Source organism: Corvus brachyrhynchos, unplaced genomic scaffold (genome assembly GCF_000691975.1).
Source record: "Corvus brachyrhynchos isolate BGI_N302 unplaced genomic scaffold, ASM69197v1 scaffold490, whole genome shotgun sequence".
NCBI classification, from domain to species: domain Eukaryota; kingdom Metazoa; phylum Chordata; class Aves; order Passeriformes; family Corvidae; genus Corvus; species Corvus brachyrhynchos.
Genome location: NW_008235774.1, coordinates 1,183,672 through 1,210,000, shown reverse-complemented (window position 1 = coordinate 1,210,000; position 26,329 = coordinate 1,183,672). Strand labels below are relative to the sequence as shown.

Genomic DNA, 26,329 nt, shown 5'->3' with positions numbered 1-26,329 from the left:
GTGAAGTCGCGAGCGAAAACGTGAATGTGAAGATGATTAAAAAAAAAGGAAAGTGTAGGTGCTAGAAGTGAAGAAAGGGCAAAAGGTGAATAGAATAACCTAAAATTAACAAACACACTGAAGTAAAATATCTAAACTGGTACAAATAATACACATCACGCTGTGATCCTCGATGGCCTCTGGCCGCGGGACCACGTGCCACCCCCGAGGCAGCGGCTGCTAAATTTGCGATTGTCTGACCCGTCCTTGCCGGGGATGTGGGAGGAGGGGATGGCACTGCGCAGTTCGAGTAACTGTTGCTGAGAAAATTTTGAGGGTGGCTACAGGAAGTTACAGAAACCAAAAGTAAAAACACGTACATGGCGAGAACCAGCTGGCCTGAAGGAGGAAAAGAGGAAGAAGGGAAAACTGATGGAAACTATGTGAAATATAATCAAGTTTATAGCTGCATGCTGGGTGATTCGATGCTTACCTGGACAAGGCTGTATACTTCAAGCTCCAGCTGTTTGAAAAGGATTTGCAAAGTCACTGTCAGAGACTGAAAATAGTTCATGCCTCAAACATTGAAAGTTTTGTTCATGACAAAGAAGCTGCAGCCGAAGAAGCCTCTCTGAAGGCTGGAACTTTGAACAGAAAGTCAAACTGCTGATTAGATAAAGGGAAACCTATTTTTCAGTCACCTCAGGCTGAGGGAAAGGTATGCATCTACAAAAGGCCAAAATCACCAGCTGCGCTGAGTTTGGGGTGGGGGGAGAGCACAGCTCACAGAAGTCAGGTTTACACAGACTCCCTTCAGCTGAGGGTGGAAGAGGAGGTTTTGGGTGCATGGTGAAACCTCTGGTGAGAGGCACTAAACACCCATCCTCTGATTACACAAACCGGCCCAGCTGTGGAACCCCCAGCCCCACAGGGCACCTCCACGGGACTTTCACGTGAGAGGCTCGGCCCCACAGGGCTGCACATGATGGAACAGACCCAGAGTCTGCCGTGAGAGACTGACCCCCACCCCAGGGGGACACGCCAGGACATTCCTACCTGGCTCGAGGGTATATAAACCCATGGGATTCTATGCTTTTTGGGAGGGATTTTTACTGCTAAGAAGACTAGCTGCAGAGGCTCAATGGAACATCGCTGTGATCCATGGAGTGGTGATATTTTCTTTATTCTGTCCCTGTCACTCTTTCTGTCCCCCCCATCTATTTTCTACTTCTTTCTTTTTCTCTCACTCTCTCTCTCATATTTTTATCATCAAATAAAAACCTTACTATTGTCACTGGCATATGGTCTTGTTTGCACCGTAATTCAGGCAGAGGCATTTCTAAGAACCTTAAAATTGGATCATAACAGTCACAAAAAGAAAAAGCTTTTTTTTTTCTAGGAAAATCTGTTTTGATTAGACTTGGAAGAGCCACTGTTCATGGAAAGAAATACTGGATTTACATAAAGCTGGAAAATGCAATGCGCAGTCTGTTTTATATGCTTCCAGTGTGCCCATTATGTAGGAATGTGTGCACCTGGGGACACAGGATTTGAGGGTATGCCAGGCTGGCAATTGAGTGGAAATGCAGTGAACAAAAACAGGCACCTGCAAGTTAACAAATGTTCTCTCCTGCTGGAAACCACAGAGCAACACATCGCTGCCAAGGCAGGAGCTATTTGAAAAATCAGAAATCAGGTTCAGGAAGAGGGAAGTCTGTAATGTAGCAAAATCAAAGCTGTGCTAGCAGAAATAATTCATTTTCAGGAAAAGCAAAGCTTTAAAGTCTTCACAGAGAGAGTGGGAAGCAGAAATTCCCCACTGGTGAGCCTGATACAAAAGCAAGCTATTGAAACTAAAATTAAATATGTGGTGGGATTGTGTGTCTCTTTTTAAATAAAACAAGAAGCAGGTGTGAACCCTGCATTCCCATGAATCTTTCTAAATGTGTGTTATTATTAATGTACTGACTGTCCCAGTTTGGGGATGGTGAGTAGTGGAGATTAACTTTGAAACTAATATCATGCAGGGCACATTTACTGAACATATACGAGCAATTCTGAAATTAACAACATCCTACTTACTACACTTGTATCAGCAAATGTGTATTAATAGAGAGGAGGTTCTTTAAGGCATCTTAACATATGTAACATATGCTTTCAGATACACACTTCTGATGTGACATCCTTTTTTGTTTATTAGTTTATAAAATACCACCTTTGATAATACAAACTCAGACCCTGATCCTGACTCAAAAATTAAAGCATGCCCAAGAATAGGAAAAATTGCAGTTTGCATTGGTGCCTCTTAGTTTCAGTTTTGTGTTCATTTACATGTCCTGTACTTAAATTCTGTAATACATTTATGTAAGAGGAGATACAAAATGTGCAGCCCTGGTGAGCCCACCAACCAACCAAAATTTTGGAAAGAGCATGCAGGGAAAAAGGCAATTCGGTGTACGTCATGTGATAACTTACGGAACTCTACTACAGTTTTCTCTTATTGAAAAAGTGGGTTTGTATTAAAGCTTAACAAAATTGTAACAATGCCAAAGCCTACTTCTTACAGGATTTATCCTTTATTAATGAGACTTCTGCATTTAATGTGAGCTGCACAGCAGCATTAGTCACAGCATAATCAGTGAGCAATTTCTGTATTGCAAGTGACAAGCATTATATGTCCCCATGAATACCTAGAGCTCACTTCAAAGCAGAGCTAATGGCTGAGCAAATTTCAACCATGCCTGTAGAGATAACCAAATACAGAATTTCAGATACAGGAGGGACCCAGCCACAGAGCTGACAGTAATGCACAGCAGCCTTTTGCTTCCAAGAAGACTACTTTGCCTTTCCAAACAAAAAGCCTTTCAAGGTGCCAGCATCATGACTAAGAGCCTTGTGTTTCTAGCAGGAGTCTTTGTTGCTTATCAACAGATAATTTTTTTGCCCTTATGCCCATATGTTTATAACAATAGCAATGCCTGCAGAAAGTGTCAACACCTGTCTATCCATAAATCGCCGCCCCATCTCTATTCTGCTCACCACATGAAATAGATACTTTGCATGAGCAACCTTCCTCCTTTTACATTCAACACATTATAATCCAGTCTTTCTGGCTAAGTTGAGTGCATCCACATGTGTCAGTGAGCACAAAGGGAATGGTGGAAAAGGATTTGCTACCTACAGCGTCTTGTGAGAGTGGGAAGAGGTTCTGGAGATGATAACTTTTGCTTTTCTCTGCTTCCCCCATCAATGACTTTGAAACTGGGACATCTGAACAGGGAACACTAGTTATTTATTACATTTTTAACCTTGCAACATTGGTGCTTACAATACCTAAGTCTTTACAAAAGAACAAAGAAAGAAAGAAACAAACAAAAAAATGTAACCAAAGCAAACCCAAGAGCCATATGAAGGCTTACAAGAGTTAAAGGAGCAGTTATTTGCAGAGGGAGGGGACTCTCTCCAAGAAAGTGATGATACCCACAAAGCATCCAGCAGACAAAGATTTCCATGCTACCTAGACTCTGCTGCTAAGTTTAATGTTAAAGCATGGCTCTGGTTTGAGTAAAGTGCCTGCTAATCATGTAAAATATCAGCCCTGGACATGTTTAAAGATAGTTTAATGAAAACTGGACTATTGCAACATTTGCCATAAATGCAGCTAAAAGCCAAATGACTCTTTTTTGACAGATACACAGGTTTAGTTTTATGGAGTTGATCCCATGCATGGCCATGAAAAAAGTCACTAAAATGCAAAGGGGAGGTGACAAGCATCCAGCAACTGATGTGGATAGACTGTATCCAGAGGGGTCTTTAAGCAGTGACTCCACCTTAGCTTTACATTAACTCCATCTGGATGATGTTTTCTTCATGGATACTTACTTTATTTGCTGCCTTGTTCTTTTTAATTGATATTGAGGACTTAGGTATTTTTAAACATCAAAGAATGTCTTGCTTTTAGCAAAAAGGGAACACAAAGGAAAATGGCTTTTCTCTGTTGTTGCTCTAGATTTCCTGTTTCCAGTTGCAGTGGCCTAACTGCAACTTTAGCACATTATGAAACTGTCATATTGCACAGTAAACTTAGGATGGAACCAAATGCTTTCTCAGCTGAGTTTAGATGTATCTCTTACATCTCTTCTACAATCTCTGTATGAATCTTTGGCATGAGTTCCAAAGTTTTGAGGGCTTTTATTGTGCCTGAAGGATTTATTATTGCTAGGGACCCTTACATTTGATTGTCTTTAAGTGTCACCATTTGTAATAAATACCTAGATGTTATTACAGGATTTTAGAGACTGTTCTGTTTCATCTACTGCACATGGTAGGTATCTTTCAGAAATAATAAAAGGAATTACAGACCTTTTTTCTAATATCAACCTCCTTTTTTACTCAAATGTGACAGTGGCAACTTCTGTAGTGCTGCCTCTTGCTCTGCCCTGATGCATATTCAAACATTCATCTTCAGGTCCACTGAAATACCAGAAACAGTTTTGGGAAATAAGACAAAGAAAGGAGTGTGGACACTTCCCTTTGCTTGTTTGTTGATAGCAAAGAATGTCTTTCTCTGGGTGTTGGTTTGGCTTTGACTCCTGCTAGGATCTCTGTGTGCTCCTGGAACAACGACAAAATAATATAAGCAGTACTTTAACATTGAGACAACTGCTTGGAACCGTAAAGTGGTAAATGATATTCTTCTGTAGCACTTTAAAAAAGGGTCTCTGGCACCTTAGTGTGCATTTTCAACAGAAACTGTGCCTTGGTTTAATAGGTCTACTGGCAGAATTTATATGCTCAATCTCCTCAAAAGCTGTTCTCCCTTGTCACTGTGCCAGTGTGGGATTATTACTCAAATTATGATTGTGGGAGCTGGAAAAGAAGATGATATTTTGTACCACATTACATTTGTTGCAGAAAGCATCATTTGAAGGAATGATTTAAAAGAAAAACAGTTATAATTTGGAAAATGGTTTTTAAGCAAGTAAAAATTAATTCAGGTAGAAGAGCCTTTAATTTTAAATGAGAAAGGGTTTTTTTCGGTTTTTTTGCTTGTTTTTGTTTTGTTTTGGTTGGTTTTTTTTCTTTAAACATGCAAAGCAGAACAATTCCCTAAAAGTGCTGGGGAAGAGCCTGCAGTTTTGGGTCTCACATGTTTTGAAGGCACAATTCATCCCTGACTAATATCAATCTCTAAAATGCCCCCACTGCCTTATGTTTGACCAGAAAGGAATAAAGTTTCAACAAGCAGATAAGAGAATGGTTTAAAGGGCAAAATTCCAGATTGATCTGAGCTTGGGAGTACTTCTGAGATAAAAAGAGGCTGTACAGAAACAGTGGACTCACTGGGGGCTAAATTGCTGGTGTTTAAAGGTTGTGATTGATTAAGATATAAACTGAGTAGCAGCAGGAGTGGGGAATGCACAGTTCAATAGGTTCAAAGGTTTAGAAATTTGCCTGAGTGCAGGTGAGGCGAGAGAGCAAAAATTAGAAGTGGAAAACAAATAAAATACCTTTCAAATGGGAAGTGAAGGAGGAAACAAACACTGGAACAACAGTTACTTCTATAAAAATGCTAAACATCCAATGAATATGTGGAGGGAAATCAAATGTCTGGTCTTAGACGAAGGAAATGACATGCTACACACATGCAGGACATTTTAGCACCAGAATATAAAATATACAGAAAAGGTAAGAGTCACCTCTACTGGTGACTGGGTAATGAAATTTATTAATGAGATCTTGTAAGCAGATCAGGTAAACAAAATAGGAACCCAGCAGGTGGCACAGAATGCCAATGCACCAATATGTCAGCTTTAAGCATATGTAATCCTGAGACTGCCACTTGCCTGCCTGACCAGAAGGACAGAGAGGGCATGCTGAGAATGATCAGATGGGCAAAGAGGGTGGGAAATATAACCAACACTGTAGTTCAGGTAACCTCCATGTTGTCTGGACACTGCAGCATTGTTACATAACACAGGCATCACTGGACTCCATCAATGCTGCTTCACAGAGCAATGGGACAGGGAAGCCACAGAATAGATGCAGCCCCTCATTTGGTCCTCATTTATGTGCAAGATCTTGACCTACATCTTCAGCTCATGGTTACTGTTCTGTGTTTACGTTCAGAATTCCCAGAGGCTTGACAAAGGCCAAGCATTCACAGCAGTTGCATCCAGTTTCAAAAGGGAGAGAGACATAGCAATGAGGAGGCTTGTAAAGAGGAAACAAAAGGTAGCTGCTAGGAGCAGCAAATTCTTACAGGTGGAGCTAAACTTCCTGAAGGATGTACAGCACAGCATGAGTGTATGCCATCTACTAAAGTCTTGAGAACTGGCAAAAGGAAGTGGGCACCAATAATCTCACCACAGGGTAGATTATTAGAAATCAGAAGTCTTCTCCAAATGCAAAACCACAGAAAGGATCATAAACCAACATGTTAAAGGAAAACACAGTGTAAAAACAATAAAAAACTCCGAGCAGCAACTCACAAAATGAATCCAGCCTAATGTTAAATCTTGCCTTAGGTACATCAAGATCAAGAAGCCCACTGGAGTCTGACAGATCAAAGGACAATTGCAGAGTGAAAAAAGAGGAGAGGCCAAAATGTTTCCAGAGAAGCTATTTTGCATATTTGCATATTTACATATGTTCACTGGAATAAGCCGATGATCCCCATACCTGAACCCTTCCTTTTGAGAGTCAGCAGAGACTCTTCCTGAAAGTGTGCTAACTGGGAAAGGCTATAAACCAAGCTAGGCAGAGTAACAAATCTACAGACATCTGAGTTTTTTAAGGCACTGTTGAACACTGAGCAAGAGCAGATCTACTGATGCACCTACCTTTCTCTTCACACTTCCTATGTGCCTGGAGTCTGGAGGGCGGCAATGCAACACCAATCTCTAAAAAAGATTCCAGGCGGTAAATGAGGTGACCTGATGGAAAATAACAAAGGCTGGGAAGCCTAACATCAGTACCAGTCAAAGCAGTAGAAACTGCAATACAGGATAGAATTCGTGTGCACCTGGATAAATACTATCTATTTGGGCAGTGCCAATGCATCTTCTCTAAATGTAGTATTTACCATCTAGGCCTCTAGACAGATTTTTGATGAGGTCTTCAAGCATGCAGACAAGAGTAATCTGGTTGATATGGTTCACTGGTTATTTCTTTATCTGGATGAAAGCTCTTACTGGGTAAACAAATCAGCAGGTCCTCCTCACAAGAACTTGCTTTTTGCATTTTTCTATTGATTTAAGGGGCCTTTATTGTAAGGAAATTATTTATACCTTACTCATTATTCCTGTGAGACTGAAACAGTTTTTGTTATTACCAGAGCTTCATGAAGCTGGGACTTGAACAAGAACTACCTGTCTGTGACTCAACACTCACACAACTTGAGATAAAGTTTGTGGGTGGACAGTGAATATAAATGAGATTATAGGACTTCTCTCTGTGCTTGACACCATGGGTGAATCAGGGAGAGACTATGAGGGTATTGCTATCAGGTTGTCATCACTGCACAAGTACTGCTGGTGAGCTGGTTTCATGTGCTTGACACAGAACCCACGAGGGAGAATGAGAATGATGAAGATAGTACGGAGCAGCTCAGATCCCGTATGACTCAGATCTGCAGTGCTCTGCACACAGACTAACCAGCAATAAGCCTCTAGGAAAAACTTCAGAGTAGATTTTAAGCTATAAAGGCTTCAGGATTTGGTCACTTCAGAGATCACTTCTGTGTGTGACATATTTCTATTGTAGAAATCATTAGTTCTGTCCAAGCTGAACCTGTTCCTGGCTTTGAAAAAGCCAAGCCCACTCTCTTTCCTTTGCTGAGGCTATCAAGGAGTAGCGCTGCTCTTTATGGTAGCTTCTGGAAGACATACTTTACAATGCTGCATGAGTATCTCTAATTATATTTTTAAAAAGAGAAAAAAGAAAAATATAGTAACACTGTATATTCAGTAAAATACCTAAAGAGTACTATTATCACTCTTATATTTGTATATGTCTTCTCAATATTACAAAAGAAATTACAAAGAAAAAAAAAAACAAGAAGTTATAGTAGTGAAGTGCATGTAGATTTCTAGTTAGTAATCTATTTAATTGATGCTTACCTAAATAGTTCTATTACTTTAAGAAGTGCATCTATATTTCTTGTTTTTTGGAGGCAATAATATGTCCATAGTATTAATCCATCAATTTTTTATATATTCTATTCTATGAAGCCCATAAGTTTCTTAAGGCTTGCTTGTATTTCAAACTGAAACAGTTTGGTCATGCAGAATAAACTGGGCTGGATCTATCATAGGCAGTATTTAAATGGCCCAGCAGGGATCTGTGACTCACAATTTAAGTCCCATCAGCATGCAAAACTTTGAAAGCATCAGAAATCTCTCTATAAACAGTTAACCTGGGAGAAATACTCAGATATTGTTGAAAAGAATTAAAGAACCTAAGTCAAAGAATCACAGGATCTGTAGAGATCATTTAGTGCGCTCTCTCACTTAGAGCAGAATCAACCAACCCTGGGTTGGTTCCACTTGCAGTTTGAATACCTCACCATGGGTGAAGATCCACAACATCTCTGGCCATCTCTCTGATGGCCACAACAGTAAAAAAACCCACCTTTTTCTTCTGTTTAAAAAAAAATCCTATGGATCAGTTTGTGCCTGTTGCCTCTTGTTCCTTCACTGAATGCGACTGAGAAGAGTCTGGCTTCATCTTCTTTACTCTCCCTAACCTTAGATATTTAGATACATTGATAAGATCTCCCTGAGCCTTCTCTCCTCCAGCTCTCAGCCACTCCTCATAGGACAAACACTCCAGTCCCATAATCGTCTTTGTGGCTCTTTGCTGGATTCAGTCCAGTAAAACCGTATTTTTCCTACCTTGGGAACTCCAGGATTAGATCTAGCACTCCACATGTGTCTTAATGCCAACTAGGGGGAAATGATCACCTGCCTCAACCTACTGGCAATACTCCTAATGCAGCCCACAATACTTTTGGCCACCTGTGCCACAAGGACACAGCACATTGCTGGCACATGTTCAACCTGGTGTTCTCCAGGGCTCCCAGATCCTTTCCTGTAAAGCTACTTCCCAGCCAGTGGGTCCTCAGCCCCTAGTAATGTGTGTGGAGACATTACTCAACAGGTGCAGGATTTGGCATCTCCCTTTGTTAAATTCCATGAGATTCCTCTATCCAGCTTGCCAAGATCCCTCTGAATGGCAGCACAACCGTCTGGTGTATCAGCCACTCCTCCCAGTCTTCAAGTGTCTGCAAACTTGCTGAGGGTGCACTTGTTCTGCCATCCAGGATGGTTAATGAGGGTGTTCAGCAGTGTTGGCCCCAGTATTGACCTTAAGAGTACACCATTAGTGGCTGGCCCCCAGCTAGATTTTGCACCACTGATTAGAATCTCTTGAGCCTGGCATTTCAGCCTGTTTTCAATCTACTCCACTATCTACTTGTCTAGTCAGCAGTTGGTTAATGAGGATGCAGCCAGTGATGAAAGCCCTTCTGAAGTTAAGACGATTAACATGCTCTCTCCTCGCCCACCAAGCCAGTCATTTCATCACAGAAGGCTATCAGGTTGATCAGGCATAATTTTCCCCTTCATATATCCATCCTGATGACTCCCAGTCATCTCCATGTCCTTAATATATTTTGAAATAGTTTCCAGAATTATTTTCTCCAACATCTTCCTGGGCACTGAGATAAGGCTGACTAGCATGTAGTTTCCCCACATCCTCCCTCTTCTCCTTGAAGCAAGACATGGCATCTGCATTGAATTTCTAGTCCTCCTCTGATCACTGTGACCTTTCAAAGATACTTGAGACTGGCCTTGGAGTGACATCTGCCAGCTCCCTCAGCACTTGTGGATGCAGCCCACTGGGTCCCACGGACTTGTTAGTCTCCAGTTTGTTTAAATGTTTTGATCTTCTCTACTGAGGGTAAGCCTCCGTTGCTCCAGATGCTACCACTGGTCTCAGGGGCCTGGAATTCTTGAGAACAAATCCTACTAATACGGACAGGCCAAGAAGGCTTTGAATATCTCTGACTTGTCCACATCCTGTGTTACCACAATCCCACTCAGCAGCAGGCCCACATTTTCCCTAGTCTCACTTTTTCTGCCAATACACTTGCAGAACAGTGGACAGTGCAGAGCTATTCAGCTTCTCACTGTTCTCTAAACTGTCAATGAACTGGTGCCCTAGGAAAGTTCCTAGACAGTGAAAGAGAAAATGCTCTTGTCCCCTTTTTAAAACATATACAACAGTTTTTAGCATCTTTGCTATTAAAAACTCAAATGCAGTCCCTTTTTCTGAGTCTGAACCCACATTGATCCAGATTAATTCAATAACTACCAAGCTAAAGTAAGTGCTCGCTGTTTCCTTTTGGAGCTGATGCACTTTATTCAAAGCACTGAAATATTTACTAGAGTACAAAGTAAAATTTATGTATCCCTCTTCCGTTTCCCCACAAACAAGTACTGCTACTAGTGGAGCACAGTCTCACTCATGTGAACTGTTGAATATTTACTTACTAGTATAAAGTCCAGTGGCTGGACTATGTTCCCCTTACAAACCCAGCCCTTGAGTTGACAACCTGAAGTCTTCAGAGAGACAAAGTGCTAAAAGTATGTTGATTTTAACTTAGGCACAAATATGGAATGCAACTGAGATCCTACCTTAAAAATAGGATGAACCAACCACTAACTTCAGAAGTGAATCCTTATGGCAAGAATAACCATATTTGTTAAACCTAGCATTTATCTTTAACCTTTACTCCCACACACTTTTATAACCACAAGTCCTGCCAGAGAGAACGTGACAGACCTGGAAAATTAGGAACAAGCTAAAGGGAAGCCAAGAGTCTTGGCTTTTAAAAGCAAAGGTTAGTGGAGATTCCGAGTCAGAGTATATTTTATTATTCCAACAAAACAAGTTTTAACACAAGCGTTGGACATGAAAACAAAGTATGAGCAAACACAAATAGTGCTAGAGATCACTTTGCCTTCAATTAGTTTATTTTTATAAACAATACTGTGGATTTTGAAAGATTGCTAATGCTGTCATTTAACACCATTGGAACACTAATAGAAAAGTATGGGATGATAATCTCAAATTTTTAACCCAACACATGACTGAAAATAGACTTAATTTATCCATTTCTCTACACTGTCATTTTAGCCCCTTCCTGTTGCTGCTATTAGCCTGAATTTAGAACAAAAGTTCCTTCAAGTTTAGTTGGGGAAAAACCCTTTGAAAATTAAATTTTACCAACAATTTTCTGAAAAAACCTGTATCTGTCTGGCCTTGGAAGCAGCCTGGAAACAGTGATGGAATGAGGTACTTCACACTGTTCCTGCAAGGGGGTTTCCCCTTAGTAACAAGGTGGTGGTTTTGCAGCTTGTGTGGTACTTGGCAATCTTTCTCAAAAGAACATTGCCAAAGAATAAGATTTTTTCTCCATTTTTATAGGAGGAAAACTCAAAGCAAAAAACAAGGTGAGTTGGCCAAGATGACATAGTGATAGTGAAGCCAAGAAACAAAGCCTGGACCTGCTCCCCAGCTTCCAGCATTGGGCAAATTCTTTTGCCTGTACCTGCCACCAAACACCTCAACAGTAAAAAGCACAGTTTTCCTTTCACTTATCCCAGTTTTTCTATGAAACAGAGAAATAAAAACTGATTTATTCATGGACTCAATGACTAACCTTTCCTGTCATTTGGCTACTTACTAGTATTGTACCTACCTAATCAAAGAATGCCCAAACATACTGAATATTGCACCTGTTGGGTTTGTTTGCTTGGCTGGAGGCTTGTTCTTACTGTCACACAGGCAGGATGAACGCAGCAGGACTCACAACTGAATACAGCTGACACTCAGTCCGGGTTGGGTCTCTTTTGCATTAATTCTTGTGCAAATGTGTAGATTTTCCCTCTAATCTTGAAGTGTGTAGTAACAAATTAGGACTCTCATTCATGGTCACTCTGGGATACATGAATTTAATTAGCTTTCTGTCAAAAATACTCTAAGTGTTCACTTTACATAACCAGTTGCAATTTAAGTCGGTCCTGGGAGGGACAGTGGGCTCTTGCAGCACTCTGGAAATGGCACACTTCATAATTACTCCAGTTCATCATTTGTAACAGCTGTCAGTACACACACACACACACACACACACACAAACACACAAACACACACAAGTGATGCCAAAGCAACTAAAGAGAGTTGCAAATAGTCAGAGAATGAACAAGTTTAGAAGGTACTTTGCTATCTACCACATTCTCTATGGGATAGCACTTTACCTAGGCATGCAATACCACCTACACCATTAAAAAGGCAAAAATATGCATGGCTCTGATGTTAAACTAATTGTCAAACAGTTTAACTTTAAAAAGCTTGCCTAACACTAAGGTATTTCTTTAATGATCTGACACCTAAAATGTCATCACACTAAACTATAGGGAAGAAAACAATCAGTTCAGCATCCCATATGACCTATTTGTTTTAAACAATAATGCATTCTACTACATCTATTTTGGCACTTACTTGTAACAGCTGATGTGCCTGTGCTGCAGCCAGTGTGTCAAGCAGGAACACAGCTCCAACGTTAAGCAAATTGTGAAAGTTGTTCCAAATTTTTTTGTCTTTGATCTTTGGTTGTTTCATTTAGTTTTGGGTTTTTTCCTACCGGGATTCCACCCCCTCCACCCCCCCTTATTCTCTTTTCTCTTTTTCCATTTCATGCTATAATTTTAGATAAGCCTGGCACTAGTTAAACACTGAACTGCACTGAATTTTGGTGTAGCGCTCATATCTAACTCTTCTTTTACTCCTAAAACTTCTGAAATGGAGGGAAAAATCCCCTGTACTTTCTGTACAGCCACCTCTCTGGCCAGGTTACAGAGGAAAGATTAGAACATCCAGTTAGAACGAGATGTAAATATGTCACAGCAAGCCTACTGTCTAAAAACGATTATACTTTTTTTTCTTTACTTTTTGGTATTTATGTTTTTACATTTGGGTATCTGAATAGTTATCACAGTAGCTTCTGAATATTTTGTAAGGCACAGAAAAGTTTGATGCTTTTCCCCACTTAACAGCTTTGAAAATCCCCCCTTTTCTTGTTGAAAAATGGTAATTTTCCCCCTGTAATTTCTATCACAATATATGTACAACCTCTCCTCATTCCCTATAATAATTCCTTAATGTTAGATTTACTTCAGTCTCAGGACTGTTGAATCCTACTAGAGGGAGAAAAGAAGTCTAAGACTGAATTATTACCCATCTTGAGAATTTCAGTCATATATCATAAGCTGTCTCCTCCCTTCCTCCTAAAAATACAAACCACAGTAGTAAGTATTTATTTTCCAAAGAGATCTACATTAGGTTTTATATTTTCCCAGAATGTTTGGAATGCACATTTCCAATCCAGTCTGTTCCCTAGAGGGTTAATAATTAGCAAACTGACTTCCCCAGCTGGTTTTGTTCAAAGTGCTGTCATCCTCCTGAATTCAGTCAACATCTATCAGAAACAAAGACGTCAAACAAAACATATTAGACTTCAGTATTCTCTTGTGAAGTTTTGGCCTCCAGCCAGAAAGTTTTGTTATTTTCTGTGTAAGCTTTATTTTTCTTTCCCTGACCAGCAGTTAGTATGGATCAAAAGAATGACTGCTTAAAAATGCAATCATAAAAACAATAAACACTGGCACTGACATAGCGCTGTGCACCTTTGGTTAAGTTTTGCATCTGTTCTGGGTGTCCTTATATTTGGGAACATGCTCCAGTGTGAGGTTTCTAGCTTTTTTCAGCATCCCATGAATGTTCCTCTGTCCCCAAAGGGAGACAGAAAACCTCCAAGCTGTGTTAGGGCTTTGTTTAAATATCTTTTCCAGAAAGAATGAAGAATGTCCACATCAGAAATAATTTTCTTCATTTTGCTGTTGTTATCTAAATGGATTAAATGTATCAAATTTTATAAAGGAAAAATTTAATTATTTTATGATCCTGGTAGAACTGGGGTCAACCATTCCTGCCCTTTCTCATAGCTTATGGCTTTGTTTCAAGTGTCATGGGCCTTGCAGTCTATCCCACAGCTCTTGAACGAGATTTGGCCACAGACCTACTTCAGCAGATCCACATGGAGCTAGGAACAGATATTTGTAAGCCTGCCAAAAGCTGTCCTGACAGTCAGTCATATCTCAGTGCTTTGAACCAGGCAGTTGTTGTGCAGGAAGTTGATGTTTCCACCACCATGTTACACAAGAGGAAGAAAGGGGAGTTTGGGACATTGCTGCCTCCTGCATAGCAGGGAGGACTGCTGCTTCTCCCCACAGGCTGTCCCCACCTGGGGTTCAGATCCAGACTCACTGAGGCAACTGGACCACTCAAAGCTGCATCACAGAAACATCCTCAAAGTACAGTCTGAGTAAAGAGGTCATCAGGCATCCCATCACCTGGGTCTGCGACTTCAAAGGCTAAAAACCAGGAAAAAACCAAAAAAGAGTGTCAAACAAACAAAACCAAAAAAAGCTTTCATTTTTTGCACATATCCTTCTATTTTTGTGCTCTTTAGGTAGTGATTATGGACCTTCACATCCTTTACCCTGGATTTGGATTTTAGGCACCCAGAGCAAGTTGGGTGCCTGTGTCCCACTGGCTGCCGTAGAAGATGAATTGGATGATTCAGAATCACCAATTTTGAAACAGCCTCTTTCTATCCAGAGGGAAACCACAAATTTAAGTGGAGGTGTTTCTTATGTCCCAGCTGCATGGCATTTGTGCCCAGAGATCCTGAATTCTGGCTGCTGAACACTTGTGTGGGTCAGAAAGCTGGAAGGTAGGTTTGGGCTAGAAGGCAGTGGGATGATGCATCAGCAGTTCCACAAACATATGCACACCAATATTTTCAGGTCAGACTTACTCATCTTTACCCAGGGTGACCTGAAAGGGCCATCCAGCAGTGCTGTGAATCAAATCCCCAGCAGCCACGGTGGATTGATTTGCTTATTTCTAGATCACAGCTATTGAACATACCAGTGCACACTGACCCTACCACTTGCATTGGCTGCTTACTGTCAGCCCAGCTACCCCCACAGTTACCTATCAAGTATTTCCTCCTGTGGTTCAGTCACTTAATTCTTGTTCTAGTCTTCCCAAATAGCAGGAATATCTGGTCCCTGTTCTCTTTATACTTCCTGCTTTCACCAGTGAACGGCTCTTCCTTTCATCTTTCCTTCCATGAGGGTTTGCTTTGCGCTACATCAGAGCAAGTGGTTGAACAACCTGTAAGAGCAGCTGAGACTCATGCAACTTCCACTTTACATTCTTTCAATCAGACAAGAATTAAGCAAATTTACATGTAAATAGCACTAATGAAAAACCATATCCTCAGCCCAGACTAAATTCTGGAAGGTTTGAGGGGGGGTGGATGGTCAAAGACCAGATGAAGTAAAGAGCCCACATTGGCTTTCTTCCTTCTTCTATAACTTAAGTACACTCAGATACCCTGACACGTGGTGTGTATGCTCCAGAGGTGCCACATCAGTGGGACAAGGCACTCCAGGAGCCTGCAGGGATAAAGGCTACATCAGCTAGGTTCCTGGAAATGGTGAGAGGGGAACAGCCACTCTGCTATTTATAGTATTTTAAAGGGTAAAGTAGCCACTGTTTCTGTAGGCATTCTAAATATCTGTTCTTTCTAGCTGGAAAGCCTCACAGAGCTGTTCTGATACATTTCCACATTTAACTGAATAGTTCCTCATGTCTCTTATAGCCACGATGTATCCCATATGTATAATTCCATCTTGAAGATTTGCTTTTGAAACAATAATTAAAGTCATTCAATTTGCCCCTCAGCAGAATTTTCGTTCCACAAGACTATGCAGCAGCAGAAATATTACCTTCTTACCTTTTCAGAAAGAATCCTTCTGGTATTCTTGAATATTAAATACCAGAAATATCATGCCTAGGTCATATAAGCATTTAGATAGTTGTCAGATTTCAGGTACATAACACGTAAGCCTGCTAGCATGAAGAGTAACTTACCAGAAGAAACTAATATGGGCAAAGCAGATTTGGGTTGGGACCATAACAAATGAAGCCTTACATGACTTAGAATATTCTTTTACTTTATATTAAAAGTCTGTGTACTCCAGCTCATTGGCAATGTGCAATGTTAGGGATTCAGCTTGCATACCTCAATGAACCTGGAAGCATCAAGCTCTGGGATGGTGTCCCAAATCCAGCGTCAGTGAAGCCACGCAGCCCAAAGCTGCTGATGAGGTGGAGTCTGACTGTTCTCAGCTCTGTTGGGACTTTCCAGGGGCTTCTCAGCTACAGTGCACACGAGGTTTATGGCAGAAATATGGCAAAGCAGATTTGATCAGGTTATGGCTGGGATCAAAGGCCTGAGATCATGCTTTAGAACAAGTGACCTGAATAAATAGCTGCAGAAGAGGAACGTATTTGCTGGGATAATTTTCAGCGTTCAGTTAAAAAAAAAAAAAGTACAAAATAAATGGAAACTTTTAATTTCTAAACATGAGCATTCATCTATAAAAACCTGAAAAGATACAGGGATGCTATTGTCCTCCCATGTTTTCTGAGACACTTACCCAGCTATTGCTTTCTCCTGGTCCACACAGTGGTGTTGGATGGCCTTCTTGCACCAAGTGACAACCACCACTGCTGCTGGTCATCCACCTCTGCATGTAGCAGGCTGTTAGATTAGTGCCTTTCTGTGCATGGTTCAGAAAGACAGGTTTCCTCATTTTCCTTTGCTAGCATGGAGAGGAGAGGGACTTTCAGCCCACTCTGCATTTCAAGATTTATTTTGTATCTACAAGTTTAGCCGTTGTTCTCACCAAAAGAAAATGTTTTCAAGCATTTATTTCTGAGAACCACAGTAGAAATTTTGTCTTTAGGCTGAGGTTAAGAAAGAAGTAGGATAAGGTAGCAGGAGTATTTTTGCTGTTTTCTAGCTGTGCGCTTTTGGAAACAATTGCAGTTGAGAAACACTTCCGTGGTTACAAATTACCATGCTGTTACTCCTAAGTACTGCAGCAGGCTGGGTCTAGTACACTGCCTTAGACAAATGCAGTTGCTTCATCACAGGACTGGGAAAGTCTTGGAAAAGCTGCAGTGTAAGTAAATAAGATTATAAGAACTAAGGCTTTGAAGTGAGGCTTGATTACAAAATTATCCTCAGTGCCCTTTTTTATGGTTAAGTCTCTAAGATTTAAATCCAAATCATGATCATCCTGCATAAAGATAATGGATGTAGAAAGGGATCAGGAACTCTTATGCTTTGGGCAACTTAAGGAATAAATTTGGAAAAGGAGAAAATAAATCTGCTTTCAACAGTGCAGTGGAATGATTACTTACGCAGTCATTTCTAGGTCTTAATTTTTCACTTCCTATGAAAAGTAGTAAGTAAATGCCTGCACTGATACGGTCAAGAAATAAAATATTAAAATAAATCCAGTAACAGAGAGATACATAGCTGAAGCATTTTTGGTGATTTGCCTTTCCATGAAAGGCACCAGAATCAAAATATAACACAAAGACATGCTTATATATTACTTAGGAACCCGGGTGGATTTTCACTTTACTCACCATAGAAATGAAAAGCCCACATACCAATGTAAGGACTTGCATTATCCCTTTCCGAGCACTCCAATGCATCCCAATAAAGTAGTTGAGAAGGAACACTGAGGCTTGGAAAGCCATCTGAACACAATTTTATAGCGTTGTGGCCATGGCTGAGAACCCACACAGTTATCTGCTGTCCTGTGACTTGGGAGTTTTGCTGCTTGTTTAACTAAACTTCTAAAGGATCCAGAGCAGATCCCTGTGATATTTTCTCTTGCACAGCTCGTTTTGTCAGCTCTGTGTGTGCCACTACCATCTAGTGGCCGAACCGAGACCGGGTTTCCGAGCACCACCATCCCCCTTAATTCATTCCATCTCAGAACAGCAAGGACGCCTGCGGGTTTGCTCTTGAGGGTTACTTACACATCTGCATCGGGGCTGCACCAGATTGTAAGGTATCAGTGCTGGCCTGCAGGGATTTAAAACCAACATTCCACCAGTTTCCAAAGGAAATATTATAATATTGTTATAGCTCAAGTAGAGGCCTCTATTTTTTTTTTTTTTTTTTTGTGGATTTGTTTTTGGTGGGTTTGTTTGCAATCTTTTTTTTTTTTTTGAGCTGAGGATTTAGAGCCCAGTTGCTGAATGTGTGCAATTTAGCTCTTAACCAAATAAATCCCCTGGAGGAAGTGTATGCCATGGTTTTCATTACAGTGGGTTTATTATTACAAGAGACTGAGAATGCCTGTTACTTACACTGAAGGAGAGGTAACATGATGAAAGAAAAAAGCAGGGGGTTAAATTAAATGGGAATTTGTGCAACGGTGCCTTGGGAACCAGAGCTGGGCCAATGTCACAGAGCATGCAAACCCCAATTTTTTCCCTATGATCCCTCTGGACTGTACAGCACAGATTTCAAACAGCCCACAGCTCCTTCATCATGCCCCAGCCTCAAAAGTGTGTGTGTGTGTGTGTGTGTGCACGAAGGTAGCGCAGGCAGGAGAGCAGAAGGGAGGAGGATCCCTGCACAAGGAAGGGCAGCGCCCAGGAGAGGCACAGCCAGAAAGGGCTTTGCCGAGGAGTCATGCTGCCCCCTTAAAACCTTGTGCCCCAACAACCCTTTGCTCTGTCTGGTCATGCTGGACATCTCCACTACACAAATGCTCCCATCACAGACTTGTGTCCACCTCGGATGTGGCAGCTGCACTGAACATCTCTTTTCCTCAGAGATATGCTGCAAAGATTGCTAAAGGGACCAGGAGGCAAATTTTCTCCTGGAATGGCATCTGCAGAGACAAGCAGACAGAATTTTGACAAACCCCAATATCTGGCAGACAAAGATGTTGTCATGTTGACCTGAATGTACCTGTCTCTGGTGGGGACACCCTTCCATCACCCAAGAAAGATGTGGTACAAAAAGATTTAACACTTCTCTTTGGGTAAGAACATTGAAAGAAGCTAATGTGGCAAAACCCCCTGCAACATTCACTTGCCTATTCAGGCCCTGGTGAACCCAGTTCTCCAACATACGAAGCATGTTGGTGCTATCCATGGAAGCTGCCGTACTGCAGTCCATAGATCTCCACCTCATTTGTGACAGATACAAATAGGCTCCCACACAGCACAGCATCCACAATCCAGCAGGAAAATTCATCCAGCCCATCACTCATCCCTGATGGCCCCTGCTCCCTACTGCAGGGAATGGAATAGGCAGTAGGCTGGAAGAGTATCTGTGAATTAGTGCCATGATTCCATCCATCATCCTTACTGATGGTGCTGTGGCTCCCACCTCCTTCCAGCACATCTTGCACACATGTTCTGGGACATCCTCGTCCGTGCCCTGGGAAGCACTCAGACCACCTGAGTCTGTGGAGATCATGTGCAGTGCCCAGGTCTAGCTCAGTCACACAGCTAGAAAGGAGGCTGGAGTCAGCTGTCCTCACACAGGATGATCCAGTGCAAAGCCTGGGCACTGCTTTTACGAGACACTAAAGCCCCTCCTCCTAGTAAAGCTGCGGAAAGATTTAAGAAAAATTACAGCACAGACAACTATTAGTCACGCTTTAATTTTCCAGTTGAAATAATACAGTGAATCTCACTGCCAATGTCATCAAGGTCAGCAGTAAAACCATGGTCACCACATACTCTGATCAGGGACAGTATAGGAGACCTCTGATTAAGGGAAAAAAATTGAAAGCCATTGATAACAAAATCCAAAAGGAAGACTAGAAAGCAATCATTGATTACATTCTTGAGTGAATAATTTCTGCAGTTATAAAAAATTAAACGATGAAAGATTTAAAAACAAATATCTAAGGGTCTGTTCCTTCAAAACCATTTCAAAGTAGGAAGAAAACATTGCTTGAACTCTTTTTTTAATACGAGCTCATCTACATCAACATTAATCAACAATCACTATTTTGAGGTTAGGTTTATTGATTATGCCCTTACCCTTCAGATATATTTTAAGGAATAAAACATACCTCAAGGAAAATTGACAAAACATCTATATCAAGTTTTGTGAAAAAGTACAACTTCATTAACCACATCAAAATCTGACCAGAGTCTGTATAATATCAACAGCGTTGTAGCCTGGTAAATACAAGTCCTCAGAGATGACACAGGTTACTCTTGCAAACAAAAACCACCCTGCAAGCTGCTCTGCTTGCTTTACTGTAAGAAGGCAGCATTTACACACTTGTCAGTGAATGTGATGAAGGGGGTTTGTTGGTTTAAATTCCTCCACCTGTAGTTTGAATAGGTGAAATATTCATGGGGAAAGGTCATAAGCCTTTTCTTTTCTTTTGGTGGTAAGGAAGCTATCGCAGTAAATACATATAAACAACAGATTACTGGCAATTGAACTCAAAAGTTGCAGTCCACAAACTCTAATAGTGGACTGCAAATAAAAAAACAGTCCAATAGATAAATCTAGAGGACTAAACAAAAACTTTTAAAATATTACTGAAGACTAATATATGGGGTCAAACCATTAGATGGGAGGTAGACAGAAAACCTATTTATATTTTATATTACAGAAAAAATTTCAGATTAAGACCTTGTGATAGCTACAACATTAGAAGTCATCAAAAAGAGTAAACCAGTTCTGTAAACCAGCACAGAAATATTCTATGTACTAGATAATTTTTTTAAATATCCCTACACATAATTATGGCATGAACAGGCAATTTTTGGCCATGTGAAATCTAACTAAAAGGCAGTCATACATTCCTGTGCATGTGCACAAATATTGTGTAAAAACATTTCAGTTGGCAGGAGCTGCTTGCTTAATTCTGAGGAACATACCTCCATCTCAGGGCTCTTGCAAAATTTTTAGAATGAGTCATCTTAAAACAAGGAAACCAAGAAACTGAACAACAAATGCAGCCCTTTGCGGCAGCTTTTAGAGATGGTGGAAAACAACACTAAATACATTCTGAAGGAACCATCATTAAACATTTGGTTTTCCACACTTCAATAAAAATAAAAAATAAAAAATAAAATCCCTGAAAAGCTTCCAGGTATTTTCAGAGGGGTGGGTGGAGGACAGGTTAGGGTGGTGGGAATCCCAGGGAGAGTAAGCATTTCTGTCCTGGACTGCTGCAACTGAGATAGTACAGAGACCTGAGCTGGCGCCTTCACAGCCATCAGCCTGCAGACCAACAGGTCAGCAAAATCCATCTCCTTTCTTAGCACCTTAGTACAAACACTGGAAGGGAAAGCGTCTGCTACATGGGGTTAGAGGACTAGCACCCTTTGGGAACAGCAACGTGGCTCCCCACATGTTCCCTCAGCTTTGGAGAGCAGGGTCTCAGCAGAGTGTCCACAAATACTGCTCACAGAAACACTGCAGGTGGACAGAAAAGCCATTTGCTCCATAACTTCAGCAAGATTTTTAATAGGGGTTTTTCCTTCAGACAGATATTGCCCAAAAATGTTTTTAAGCAAGGTTGATGGGATTCCATGTCTAAAATAATCTAGGTGAGAGATGACATAGCTAAATCTTTAACAGGATGCTGGATGCATCTCAAATGAATGAAATAATGAGTTCAGGATGAAAGCCCATACGCCCTTATAACTCTACACTAATTTATTTTATAACGTGAACTAGGCGTCACAGGCCAAACCCAAATAACTTTTCATTTTGCAGAAAAAATAACTGTTTGTTCTGCCAGAAATAGCTAAATCTTTAACAGGATGCTGGATGCATCTCAAATGAATGAAATAATGAGTTCAGGATGAAAGCCCATACGCCCTTATAACTCTACACTAATTTATTTTATAACGTGAACTAGGCGTCACAGGCCAAACCCAAATAACTTTTCATTTTGCAGAAAAAATAACTGTTTGTTCTGCCAGGAAAAAAAAAAAAAAAAAAAAAGGTCAAAAAAGTCTTCCTCATAATCCTTGGAATAAATTTCAGAGTTCCTAAATTCAAGGCCAAATTTTAATGCCAGCTCATAAGCAGGTTCTGTGAAGTATAAAAACAAAACACAAAGGCCCAAAAGTGCTCAAAAGAAAAAGTTGCATGAAAATGCCCACTGCTCTGGGACCTCAAACATGACTGCTCCAAGTGAGTGGCTGGAGGTTTATGGGCTATGAGTATTTTCAATTCCTGGCTTGTCCCAGAGAAGAAAATTTCTCCGTAGTTCTGCCTTGCATCCTCACCTTATCCTGCCACAAAGCAAAAGCTCTCCAAGGCTGGGAGCTCCTCCAGCATTGATACTGATGGCTGTGAGGGTTTCTCAGGATATGGGCACCCCGAGGGACTCTCAAGGATGAGAAAACCCCTGTAGGTTGGGAAGTTTCATGCAGAAGACAAGACCACTTGCTACTTCTGATCAATTAATTGTTCTCATTTCTCTCAAAGTCAGAAATGAGGATGCTTTCTTCCAAAGCAGAACTATCAGCATTAATCTGTAGCAAATAGGCGTTTCTGACCCACAGTATCCTGCGGAAGAGCTGATTATTCTCTTTGTGCAGGCACCACAGGAAAAGGGAAATGGCAGCCAACATCACCAATGTCACAAGAACACCCAGAACTACAAGTCCACTATATGATGCTGAAAGGGAAGAATAGAAATTGTTATTATTCAAATATAGCTACAGTTATAGATAATTCTAAATATAAATATATAGCTGTTTTATGGAAAACACATTACTACTCCTTATATGTCACACATTTTAAATTACAGGTTTAACAGTGAAAAATATTATCTCACAAAATATCAGCTCGAAATGTGTATTATTCTTTATTTAAAAAAAAAATAAGCACAGAGCTTACCTTTTTCAGAGAGTTCTGTTGTATCAATATCTGAAATAAAATCCAGAACGGTCACAAAATGACCCACAGAGGTAACAGAGGTTATTATGTATACTCACTTTAAAATGGGTACTGAGAAGACAGTCTACCTAAACCCAACAAGAATAGGCTGTTCTTTGTTTAATTTGACTCATGTCAATGTTATTACAACTAGCCAAGTCAAACATAATCTAGTATGTTATTTAAAATCCCTTTAATTTGGTGGAATATATTAATTGGCATTTGTGCAAGGATGAGCAGCAGTGTTTACCCAGTTTTAAAGTACAAATTCATGAATGGAACCATGCAGAGGTAGATCAATCTGGTTAGTGGGTCCAGCAGTGACTGAGGGATTTTGTGTGGGCTCTGGAAACGCTTGAGCTCTCTCACACACCCACATTCCTACTGCTGTGGTGCCTGTCCAGCTCTCCCAGGCTGGACCTGCCCTCCCAGCAGGGGCTGTGGAGGTCACCCTGATGCCACAGGAAGGCTCCTGCAGTTGGCACTGGTGCAGTGGCTGCCCAGGTTCCCCAAACAGAGGTCACCCCCAGCTGGCCGGGGCTTTTAGAGGTATTTTTTTTCCAGTGCCAAGGTACAGAATTAATTAAATGAAAATTGACACCAAGTAAGCAAGCAACAAGGAACAAGTAAAGCAACAGTTATAAGGACAGAATTGCCTTCTTTTATGGAAGCACATACCTGCATCCATTTTACATACAAAACCCTTTTCTTCTCTGCATGGAGATAATTGCCAGACTCCATCTGTGGTCCTCAAGCTGATGCAGAAATTCCCTTTGAGATGATCAAATTCAGGCTCTCTGATGCCCCAGTTAGAGTAATTTAAAGGAGAGCCATCAAACCAGGAGACTGTCTCATCTATGGGCAGAAGTCAGAAATTATTACAAAATAGAGTAGTATTTTGATAAATATTTCTGTTTCAGTTAGATTTACACTCACATAAAAAATATAGTACTACAGATTACCAGAATTTTTTGTCTGTTTGGCCACTATATTACTTTTTCTTCTGAAGGATTTAAAAACATCCTATGTAGTTAACACAGAAGACAGTCTGTAGTGCATCTTTAAGAAGGAAAAAAAAGCATTTACATGCATGTAGGCAAACTGAGTATTCAGAATACTGGTAATGATTGCAGAAAGCCTCACTGGTTTTACTGCACCATAATCAGGCAAAAATCAGTGAATCAAATCTCAAAAGATAAAAGTGTTTTGGAAAATGGTTATTGGAAATGGTTATTGGAAAATAACCAAAACCCAAACCAGATTCTTACATGCAGTACTATTCCTCCCCAAACTTACTGTCTGTAACAAGCAGAATGTTCAACCAAACCATTTGTACAGAATAACCAAAATTGTGTAATTCTTCCAAAATGAACGCATTTTCCTCTTCATCTTGAATAGTTAGAAGACTGGATCCTACAAATTAAACACAGAACAAATTTTCAAGCAATCCATACCATTAAAATGTAACACTGCATTTCAAACAGTTAACATTCTTAATTGAAAAGCTTGAAATAAATGTCTGGTTATACATTAGAAGTTCTTAAATTTGTAATTAATGTGAAAAGCTCAGGCAAATATAAAACTGTCCTCACATGAATTTAAAACAAATTTGAAGGGAAAAAAATTCATTTTATGTTTTATTGGAGAATTCAGTATTTTCACATGGAAAGGAACATTTTTTTGATGTATGTTGCCTCCAATTTCATAGTTGGCTTATGAGTTCCACTCTCGTTATCTTGAAACAGAGAAAACATATGCCATGATTTCAGTCATTTCAGAAAATAAATATTGTTTTAAGATATCACAATGACATTTGGTAGCTACAAAATAATCACTTACCTTGATTTTTGCAGACTTCATATGCAGTATCAAAACTCATGCCCTGCAGAACTGTGGAAAAGCTGTAGCAACTGTTTTTGAATTTGATCCAGGGTACAGTTTTTTCTGAACATAAGCCTTTATAGGCATTGAGTTTCTTTTCTGTGATAGAAGTAACAGCACAGCTTTATTGGCACAACAAAATACACATTAATATAACATTCCACACACTGTTTTGGAGTAATGCTAATAAGCATGTTATTGTGTTATGCCTCTATTTTTTTCAAAGTGAAAATCTAGCGGTTGCATATATTTGTATTAAATGAGTACAGCTGGTTTTATTTCTGACCAAAAACCTTGCTGGAGTACAACAGCAGGATCAGAACAATCTAACTGACAGTGATGTGCAGAGGAGGTGATGAGCAAACCATGGGCCCAGGTGATCAACACTGCTAAATGGGAACTATTTGGAGAACTGGATGCTGCCAAAAGACCCTGCAGCCCTGAACTGAATGGAGCTCCAGAACTGAATTCTGGATTCAGCTGAAGCCCAAGTAACTGACAGAGCATTGCAGGAAACGCAACATATTTTAGGATACAGAAAAATATTCTTACCCCTACTAAAAAAATTGCACAATCTTTGATGCGCTTATCAGCGAAGAGGTGATTAATTTTTCACTTTGCTCTAAATGCTTCCCTTCTCCCATCCCACAGTTAATTGCAGCAAACTGAATTTATTTCCCTTCGAGTTAGGTCATTAGCAATCCTCATTTTTCACAGATAATATAGTGTTCACTGAAGAGACAGAGTAAGTAATTTTCCTGTTTCTTTTCTATTATGAAAGTTCTCTTCCCATTCTCCTACAGATCAGACCTGATGGCCAATATTTTATTGGAAAAAAAATGGTTTCACAAATAGGAAATACAGAGAAATACTTCAGTTTTAAATAACAGTTAGCCTTGCTAAACTTTGCTTAACCTCTAACCAATTAACCTCCTTTCACATATTTCCACTGTCAGTACACACATTTACAGCTGCAAAGATTCAATATAAACCTTGACTCTGACTTACTAGGTGGCACATGGCAAACTGCTCCTTGCAGAAATTGTTCACAATCTGTGCTTTTCCAGTGCCCTGAAGTATCAATGTAAACACAGCTGCCAAAGGCCTGGGACTCGTCATCTGCCCAGAAGGTAAACAAAGACCTGGTCCCATCCGACCATTCAAAGTTAAGCCCGTTCTGCCAAAACAAATTCCAGGTTATCTTTCTGATATGCTTTAGCACCATAAAACAATCTACATTTAGAATTTACATTAATCTTCTCTTGGTGGCATCCTCACCAGGTATTACAGAATGCCTTAATTTTCTAAAGGTTTGGTGGATCCAGAAGGATCTACAAAGGCAGAGCCAAGGATCCTAGTTACTTTTGGGAGACTACAAACTACATGTAATCTTCTGTTTTCAGCAAGCAGTTATTTGGGCCTTTGGGTACTACAAATGAAATAATGAAATTTCAACATGGACACTACCAAATTGGCTCCCACTGGACTTACACATTATGTTGGGGGGGGGGGGGGTAAGGCGCAAATTTTCCAGGG

At 40.4% G+C, this 26,329-nt stretch overlaps 2 protein-coding genes and 1 long non-coding RNA gene across 3 annotated transcripts in view; all 3 read right to left on the bottom strand.

Annotated features, from left to right (window-relative positions):
* The window catches only part of LY75 (lymphocyte antigen 75), a 53,485-nt gene extending 44,668 nt beyond the window's left edge, over window positions 1–8,817 (bottom strand). Inside the window, exons 1-2 of the mRNA XM_017727012.1 lie at window positions 8,743–8,817; window positions 6,822–7,014 (exon numbers count right to left, since the gene is read on the bottom strand). Coding sequence (XP_017582501.1) covers window positions 6,822–7,014; window positions 8,743–8,817 — 268 coding nt within the window. The remainder of the gene's footprint in view (window positions 1–6,821; window positions 7,015–8,742) is intronic.
* Window positions 8,818–10,893: 2,076 nt separating this feature from the next.
* Window positions 10,894–21,758, bottom strand: LOC108444795. The gene is made up of 2 exons (XR_001859502.1): window positions 15,100–21,758; window positions 10,894–14,474 (listed from the first exon to the last, which is right to left on the bottom strand). It is a non-coding gene; the product is annotated as an uncharacterized LOC108444795 (long non-coding RNA).
* Window positions 21,759–21,915: 157 nt separating this feature from the next.
* PLA2R1 (phospholipase A2 receptor 1) overlaps window positions 21,916–26,329 on the bottom strand; it is a 41,173-nt gene continuing 36,759 nt past the window's right edge. Inside the window, exons 25-30 of the mRNA XM_008645050.2 lie at window positions 25,802–25,970; window positions 24,752–24,892; window positions 24,209–24,325; window positions 23,591–23,767; window positions 22,874–22,903; window positions 21,916–22,652 (exon numbers count right to left, since the gene is read on the bottom strand). Coding sequence (XP_008643272.1) covers window positions 22,435–22,652; window positions 22,874–22,903; window positions 23,591–23,767; window positions 24,209–24,325; window positions 24,752–24,892; window positions 25,802–25,970 — 852 coding nt within the window. The 3' untranslated portion in view covers window positions 21,916–22,434. The remainder of the gene's footprint in view (window positions 22,653–22,873; window positions 22,904–23,590; window positions 23,768–24,208; window positions 24,326–24,751; window positions 24,893–25,801; window positions 25,971–26,329) is intronic.